This window comes from Salvelinus fontinalis, chromosome 8 (assembly GCF_029448725.1).
Source record: "Salvelinus fontinalis isolate EN_2023a chromosome 8, ASM2944872v1, whole genome shotgun sequence".
Lineage (NCBI taxonomy): Eukaryota > Metazoa > Chordata > Actinopteri > Salmoniformes > Salmonidae > Salvelinus > Salvelinus fontinalis.
In genome coordinates this window covers 2389246-2398339 of record NC_074672.1, presented here as the reverse complement: position 1 = coordinate 2398339, position 9094 = coordinate 2389246, and the positions used below count along the sequence as shown (strand labels likewise).

The 9094-nt window shown below is 44.8% G+C and overlaps 1 protein-coding gene across 7 annotated transcripts in view; it reads right to left on the bottom strand.

Moving 5' to 3' along the window:
- Positions 1-2006: 2006 nt before the first annotated feature.
- Positions 2007-9094, bottom strand: part of LOC129860364 (retinoic acid receptor alpha-like) — a 221807-nt gene continuing 214719 nt past the window's right edge. For all 7 annotated transcript variants that reach the window (XM_055930705.1, XM_055930704.1, XM_055930707.1 and 4 more), the window contains 4 exons: positions 8152-8328; positions 7601-7805; positions 6358-6516; positions 2007-6031 (listed from right to left, as the gene is read on the bottom strand). In XM_055930705.1, coding sequence (XP_055786680.1) covers positions 5829-6031; positions 6358-6516; positions 7601-7805; positions 8152-8328 — 744 coding nt within the window. In that variant the 3' untranslated portion in view covers positions 2007-5828. The remainder of the gene's footprint in view (positions 6032-6357; positions 6517-7600; positions 7806-8151; positions 8329-9094) is intronic.

Genomic DNA, 9094 nt, shown 5'->3' with positions numbered 1-9094 from the left:
GTCAAATAATAATAATCACAGTGGTTGTAGAGGATGCAACAGGTCTGCACCTCAGGAGTAAATGTCAGTTGGCTTTTCATAGCCGAGCATTCAGAGACAGCAGGTGCGGTAGAGAGAGAGAGAGAGTTGAAAACAGCAGGTCCGGGACAAGGCACACAGCCATGCAATCTCCATAAACAAACATTGGCAGAAGAATGGCCTTACTGAAGAGCTCAGTGACTTTAGACGTGGCACCGTCATAGAATGCCACCTTTCCAACAAGTCAGTCTGTCAAATTTCTGCCTGCTAGAGCTGTTGCCCCGGTCAACAGTAAGTGCTGTTATTTTAATGTGGAAACGTTTAGGAGCAACAATGGCTCAGCCGCGAAGTGGTAGGCCACACAAGCTCACAGAACGGGACCGCCGTGTGCTGAAGCGCATAGTGCATAAAAATTGTCTGTCCTCGGCCTCAACACTGACAACCGAGTTCCAAACTGCCACGGGAAGCAACGTCAGCACAATAACTCTTTGTCGGGAGCTTCATGAAATGGGTTTCCATCGCCGAGCAGCCACACACAAGCCTAAGATCACCATGCGCAATGCCAAGCGTCAGCTGGAGTGGTGTAAAGCTCGCCGCCATTGGACTCTGAAGCAGTGGAAACGCGTTCTCCGGAGTGATGAATCACGCTTCAACATCTGGCAGTCTGACAGACGAATCTGGGTTTGGCGGATGCCAGGAGAACGCTACCTGCCCCAATGTATAGTGCCAACGGTAAAGTTTGGTAGAGAAGGAATAATGGTCTGGGGCTGTTTTTCATGGGTCGGGCTGGGCCCCTTAGTTCCAGTGAAGGGAAATCTTAACACTACAGCATACAATGACATTCTAGACGAGTCTGTGCTTCCAACTTTGTGGCAACAGTTTGGGGAAGGCCCTTTCCTGTTTCAGCATGACACTGCCCCTGTGCACAATGCGAGGTTCATACAGAAATGGTTTGTCGTGATCTGTGTGGAAGAACTTGACTGGCCTGCACAGAGCCCTGACCTCAACCCCATCGAAAACTTTTTGGATGTATTGGAACGCCAAGCCTAATCGCCCAACATCAGTGTCCGACCTCACTAATGCTTGTGGCTGAATGGAAGCAAGTCCCCGCAGCAATGTTCCAACATCTAGTGGAAAGCCTTTTATAGCAGCAAAGGGAGGACCAACTCCATATTAATGCCCATGATTTTTGAACGAGTGTCCACATACACTACACGACCAAAAGTATCTTCCTCTATCGATACAGTATCCCTGCACATTGTAAATATGATACTGGAACTAACCCTATATAGCTTACTTACTTTATCGGGTTCTTCTTATTTGTTGTTTTTGTTCTACCTTGTTATTTTTAGTATTACATTGTTATTGATCACTGCATTGTTGGGGTTAGAGCTTGCAAGAAAGGCATTTCACTGTACTTGTGCATGTGACCTTAAAGCTTGAAACTTCAGCCAGATGACCACAGAACAATTATGTTTACTTCAATATCATGGTCATTCGATCAATATTTGCGCATTAAGGCATTTCCACCGCTATTTCTGGCATAGTTCATTTTACAGACACAAAAAGATCTCACCATGTCGGTCAGTGTCTGTTTCGACACTTCCTGTTTCCATCCCACCTGTCGTGATCTTTTAAAATGACTTTACTCGCATAAAACTATGGATGAAAACATGGTTAGAGAGTCCGTTAATATTATTAGCCTAACTAATACCTATCCAATGTTGGAATGAATAGTAGGCTATCTTACATTAGTCTGCAAATGCAATGATAAATGCATGCATTGACTACATTTGACAAGCGGTGTGTATCTGACAGAGACATGTCTCTACATGCCTGGTAAGTAATGCAGGTCAAGGACAAGACTGTGGTGCAGAAGACTCCTCTAGATGGCAGTATAAGACTATTTGACAAAATTTATTTATGTCTGAAATCAAATGGATATTTAATCAAACACTGCTACAGGCACAAAGAAACAAACACTGCAATTATTAAATGCCGATTTTATTTTGTTTTAAGTCGTCTGGATAGATCTTGACAAAAATTGCAACATATTCCAGACTTTTCAAATCGAGGGGAGTCTGTTGCTATTCCCGATTTGCTGCCGAGGGAGACGTGCGATGTTGTGGACAGGTGTGGTCCTCCTGATTGAGGAAGAGAAGTAGCTTTGACTGTACAAAAATAAAGAAAATACAAAATAAACACATTTATGATTCCTAGAGACTCCATATTGACATCCTCTTCATAGCTCTTGCTGTTCAGACCAGCCTCTCTGCAAAGTCCCGGTCTAGCGGGTTAAAGAGAGTGATTGTAGGGTTGTAGAACTCAGGGGCTCAGTAGCAGGGGTTTGTGTGTGTCAGTGTGTGCGACAGGAGGCGGGGTGTAGCACAGTGGAAATTCTTACAAAGAACAAGCGACACACACAGAATGATGCCTTCCTGAGACATCGGTGGGTGTTTGTGTACAGTGATGAATGTTTGCGCGAGCTGCATGTGAGAATCAAAAACTAGCCTCAGCGGGCATGGTTTGGCTTCTACGAAGAATCACAACAGGTTCATATTCATTCACCAGGGGGTGGGGGATTAGTGTTTCTCACTATACAAGTTCAGGTACTCTCCCTGAAATTGCTCCCTGAACACAACTGAAATTGTAACTAAGTAACATGTTCGCTGCAAACACTTTTTGAACTGTTTTAGTCCATTTTCTTTGATGCCTAATGAATACAATCCAGGTCCTGGCATATACAGTGCATTCGGAAAGTATTCAGACCCCTTCACATTGTTACGTTAAAGCCATATTCTAAAATTGGTTAAATACAACATTTCCTTGTCAATCTACACACAATAGCCCATAATAACAAAGTGAAAACAGGTTTGAATTGTTTTTGTAAATGTACTAAAAACTGAATAACTACATTATTCAAGTATTCAGACCCTTTGCTATGAGACTCAATTGAGCTCAGGTGCATCCTGTTTCCATTGATCATCCTTGAGATGTTTCTACAACTTGGAGTCCACCTGTGCTAAATTCAATTCATTGGACATGATTTTGAAAAGGGACACACCTGTCTATATAAGGTCCCACAGTTGACAGTGCATGTCAGAGCAAAAACCAAGCCATGAAGTTGAAGAAATTGTCCGTAGAGCTCCGAGACAGGATTGTGTCGAGGCATAGATCTAGGGAAGGGTACCAAACAATGTCTGCAGCATTGAAGGTCCCCAAGAACACAGTGGCCTCCATCATTCTTATATGGAAGAAGTTGAGGCAAAGACGCGTCCTAGAGCTGGCCACCTGACCAAACTGAGCAATCGGGGGAGAAGGGCCTTGGTCAGGGAGGTGACCAAGAAGCTGATGGTCACTCTGACAGAGCTCCAGAGTTCCTCTGTGGAGATGGGTGAAACAGAAGGACAACCATCTCTGCAGCATTCCAGCAATCAGGAGACTAGTCAGGATTGAGGGAAAGATGAACGGAGCAAAGTACAGAGAGATCCTTGACAAAAACCTGCTCCAGAGCACTCAGGACCTGACTGGGGTGAAGGTTTACATTCCAGCAGGACAACAACCCTAAGCACACAGACAAGACAACGCAGGAGTGGCTTCGGAACAAGTCTCTGAATATCCTTGAGTGGCCCAGCCAGAGCCCGGACTTGAACCCGATCGAACATCTCTGGAAAGACATGAAAATAGCTGTGCAGCAACACTCCCCATCCAACCTGACAGAGATTGAGAGGATCTGCAGAGAAGAATGGGAGAAACTCCCCAAATACAGGTGTGCCAAGCTTGTAGACTCGAGGCTGTAATTGCTGCCAAAGGTACTTCAACAAAGTACTAAGTTAAGGGTCTGAATACTGAAGTATATACACTTTTTTTGTTGCAAAAAATGTCTATAAACCTGTTTTTTCCTTATCATTATGTGGTATTGTCTGTAGATTGATGAAGGAAAACATTATTTAATCCATTTTAGAATAAGGCTGTAAAGTAACAAAATGTGGAAAAAGTGAAAGTGAATACTTACCTGTTGCACTATAGTTGCAAAAGCATAGCCAAAAAGGGTAACTTTCGTCAACTTCTTTCACCATCAACAGGGAACACTAGATTACTCCCCAAACCACATATCATTTTGAAGCTTCTTATACTAATCACTTCTTGGAAATGCAGTGTACTGTACTCCTTCCTTCACACTGTAATCCATTTGTGCCTAGTCTCTGTGCCTTGCTGGACGAACCCAGCACCTGGATCTCAACCCTCCAACTCCAAACCTTGCCTGGTTACCCATCCACATCATTCCAGACAAATAACATTTCTTCTCCACAACGAGTCTGGATTTGCCCCCCCCCCCCCAAAGATTTCTAGAACGTGAACACATTGACTGTTTTGATTGGTCCCAGAAACAGATTGGTTGGGTCAGAGCCAGCCTACATGAAGACGTTATCAACTTTGATTAGTTAGAGACCCTCCAATCCCAAATTAATTAGTTTTGTACAATGCCCCTCATGGTAGTTTAAGACTCAATGTGTGTAGTGATTGATAAAGCAGCAGACATAAATTCTGGGTGAGTAACTAGGCAATCCCCAAACCCCCTTCTTTGTTCAGCTACAAATCCTCATACAGCCTCAATATGAGTGCCATGGTTTTCTTTTCTATTCATGGAAATCTGTTGTAATTTAAGGAGTGAGAATGAACTAAATTGTGGCTGCTGTATGTCAGAATCATAGTGATAAATATGGACCTGTCCCTCATTTAAGGGGATGACTTTCCTTCAGTAATTATTTTTTCTTTTTTCTTTCTTGAAACAGAAATCTATGAACAAAACACGAAAGGTATTCATTTTCTTTAGTAAAAAAAAAAAAATCAGGTTAAGGCTAAACTTTTCAGTTTAAAGAAATGAATACAGCTTATATACATGAACTCAAAGGCAACTTAAAATAAAGAATCTTCATTAATCTGATATCTTGAAGGACCTGTGACCATAACATACAATCATTTTTTTCCTTCCACTCTCATTGCGGCAACACCAAAGAGGAAAAACAAACCCGACCCGGAATAGTGCGACATTTCTCAGAACTCTTTTCTGTGCATGTCTGTGTCGTGTCTGTGAATTGAAAAAGCCATTTCAACTTCTTGACTTTTGTTAATTAGAACATTGGGTATGTGATAAAACAACGGAACAGTTCTCTTTTGATACTCTCATGAGTATGAGACGATTAAAACAGTGGAGGAACATAAGAGCATTTAAATCAACAATTATAACCTTCTCTAACCTGTTACTCCATCATGTACAAGTCAATCACAATAGTTCCTTACTTTTCTATATATATTTATATATCTTTTGTACGAAATCTGTTTTTTCCAAGTTGGAAAAGTAGAAAGACCCAGTCTTTTTGTGTGGTCTTCTTTGACAAGTCCATGCCTGCAGTCCTCCTCTGAGAAACGCAAAAAAAGGTGTCTGGTGTTAGTCTCGCTGTTTGTCCTGTCCGTTTGTCTGTCCCCATTTCCCGCCAGCCTCCCTGAGTGGACCAGTGTTCACAACTCGGACGGCTCCTTCATGTTCCTGCCCTCAGTCTTTCAGGCAGAGGTGGGTAGAGAGGGGCGTGGGGGAGATGTCAGCAGTGTTCCAGCATGGTCATTCAGAGAAATCCCGCCGCCACCTTTTCGCCATTTTCCAGACAGCGTCTTTGAGGGGGAGGAGCAGGAGAGGGTGTGTCACGCGGGGGGGAGGAACACTTAAGAGCACGCCGGTCTCTGTGTCCAGCGAGGACACCCCCAAACCCACAGGGAGATTGAAGTGAATGAGGAAAAAGGAGGGCTTGCTACGGCGACTGTGTGGTGGGGCTGGGGCTGCTTTGGGCGGAGCTGGGGGACAGGCTGGGGCTGCAGCTGCCCGGGGGGGCTCCGCTGGTCCGGGTGCCCGCGGCCCCGCTCTCCAGACCCTCAGAGTTCTCCAGCATCTCCTGGATGAGAGGGGGCATGGAGCCGGGGATCTCCATCTTCAGGGTGATGACACGCTCGGCTCCTGAGGAAGGGTGGGGGGGGACAGAGGGGAAGAGGAAGGCATCGATTAGGTAGGAGGACCAATATACGGTGTTAGTCTGTTGTCGGCATTCAACCCCTTTATGAATTAGTCACTTTTGACTTGGATCTACATTGAATTTGCAATGACAGTATAGATCATGTAGACCTTTACAATCCTTTACGGACAGTTTAAACGTTCACGGACGTTGCAAAGTAAGTACCTTAATTGCGATACATCGTTGAGAATATAACATAAGGCTAATTGACACAGAAGTATATGGCTGACCCACAGCTGTGTGTCGATCGACGTCTCGGACTGCCGCTCACCTTTGGCGCTAATGCTCCTCAGGTCGGTGATCTTCATCAGCATCTTGGGGAACATGTGCGGTTTGTGAGGCCTCCTCTTCCTCACGTAGATCTTCAGAGCCTCCAGTAGGGGCTCCTGTAGTACGTCCACCTTGTCTGCCTGCTCCAGGTCCTGCCGATCTACACACAGCCAAACACAATTACCGGGGTGTGCTCAGTCAGGTGGAATGTAATAAAACAGAGCTCACACCAGGCTGTATTCTACAAATGCGGTTCATCGTATTTGCACTACGTTACCAGATTAGCTACACCTCCTGAACTATCTCCGGGTAGGTCAATACTGAGAATGTCTAAGTACACATTGTAACGTTTTTACTATCAACAGCCCTGTGGAAAATCGAATCATCCGCCGTATCTGCGGTGAAAGGTGGCAGAGATGGAGCGGTGTCTGTCAGACCACGAGGAAATCCCCCAAAATCGGTATTCTCGTGAAAGCGTCTGTAGCGTCCGAACGGTTTGGCCTACACACTAATATGACCCCTCTGTGGAAAGCTGAGACTCACACATTAGGACACCCACAGCCTCACAAGACTCGTCTGCAGGTCCCCCGGGATCAGTTTTTAAAAAATGGAGATAGTTTAGGCACTAAAATAAGGGGATGAATACATGTCATAGTTTCCTGATCTTTCTTATATCTCTCAGATATAGGACAGACATTTCAGAACAAACTTTCTTTAGATGTATTTTTTGGACTATCTATTGTTCCACGTAGTGAATCTGTTATTCAATGTGGTTCTATGGGATAATAGCAGTAATGCCAAATTCAATGTTTCATCAAATAATGATAATAATCCTATATTTCTTTGATACCTTAAGGGGTCTTAAAATTCTAAATCAAATAGATAAATGATCCTTGGTATGACCATCTTAAAACAATTCCATATGTTAGCTTGGAACCCCCTCGGCTTAGACTCTAGAGGTTTAACCACTAAATGGTTCTCAAGATACAGCACTAGTCTACATTCCTAGTTTTGGGCCTGTCCAATGTGTGAATGCTGGAATACGATAGTGTTAGCGGCCTATAATGAGAAGAGATGTGACCAGACCTATTTGTTTAAGACAGCGACACCTTCACAGCCAAATGAAGATGAGGCAGATGAACCCCTACCCTACCTGGACACAATGTCATTATCAGCTTCAATCACTGTGTATGGGTGCGTGTGTATACGCAGTGGTATTGGGTAAGTCCAAACAGCCGCAGTACCTCCACACAGCAGACAGATGGCGCTGAGCAGTCCCGTCTCAGCATCATCCATCTCCAGGGGGAGGAGCTGGTTGGCGAAGGCGAACACCAGGTCGGTGAGAGGTCCGAAGCCGGCATTGTGCATCTGGGTCCGGTTTAGCGTCAGGCCATCCGAGAACGTCATGGTGTCCTGCTCCGGCGTGTAGCGCGTGCAGATCCGCAGAATCTGAAGGAGCAGGGCGTAGGATTTGTTGAGCATGTCAACAAATCGAATATGTGGGCCAATCATGCAATAGCACAGGGGATGAATGGATAAGTAGCTGACACGTCAGTGGTCACCACTCACTAATCCTGAGCCTGAACAACTAGATGGTGTGCAGGTTTTTACACCACCCCAGCACTAATACATTAGTTTCAACTAATTAAGGTGATATGGTGTTTTAATGCTGGAACAAACGCCTGTACTCCCCCCTCGGATGGACCAGGACCAGTGTTGGTGAGCGACTCTGAGATGGTGTGCAGGATTTTGTTCCAGACCACCATTAGTAGAGCGAACCAAAGGCGGTCCTTACCAGTATGTCCAGACAGGCGGCCTTGAGCAGGGTGATCTGGTCAGCGATGGTGAGCGTGGTGAAGCCAGGAAGCTGCTTGGCGAACTCCACCGTCTTGATGATACACTTGGTGGACAGCTCACTGAACTTGTCCCACAGGTCCACGTCCAGAGCCACGCGCCGCTCCGAGCTGTTACTCTGAACGAGAGGGAGAGACGAGTTAGAGTTTGAGTGCTAACAAGTCTTTAGTGGACGAAGTGTTATCAAATGCATGCACTCTGGAGATGAGAATAAAAGGTAGCAGCACCAATAAGGTTCTGAAGCAATTCTTAAACAACACTTAGAAGAATCATCCGGTAAACCTTTTACTGCAGTGGGCTAAATCAGGGTCACACAGTGTGTTTCTTTGTAGTCTTAAACAAAATAATACGATGCCTTTGGAAAGTATTCAGACCATTTACCCGTTTCCACATTTTGTTACGTTACAGCCTTATCCTTAAATGGATTATATAAAACATGTCCTCAATCTACACACAATACCCCATAATGACAAAACGAAAACACATTTGTAGAAATACCTTATTTATTTAAGTATTCAGACCCTTTGCTAAGAGACTCAAAATTGAGCTCAGGTGCATCCCGTTTCCATTGATCATCTTTGAGATGTTTCTACAACTTGATTAGAGTCAAGGCACACACCTGTCTATATAAGGTCCCACAGTTCACAGTGCATGTCAGAGCAAAAACCAAGCCACGAGGTCGAAGGAATTGTACGTAGAGCTCCGAGACAGGATTGTGTCGAGGCACAGATCTGGGGAAGGGTACCAAAAAATGCCTGCAGCATTGACGGTCCCCCAAGAACAGACTGGCCTCCATCATTCTTAAATGGAAGAAGTTTGGAACCACCAAGACTTGTCCTAGAGCTGGCTGCCCGGCCAAACTGAGCAATCGGGGGAGAAGGGCC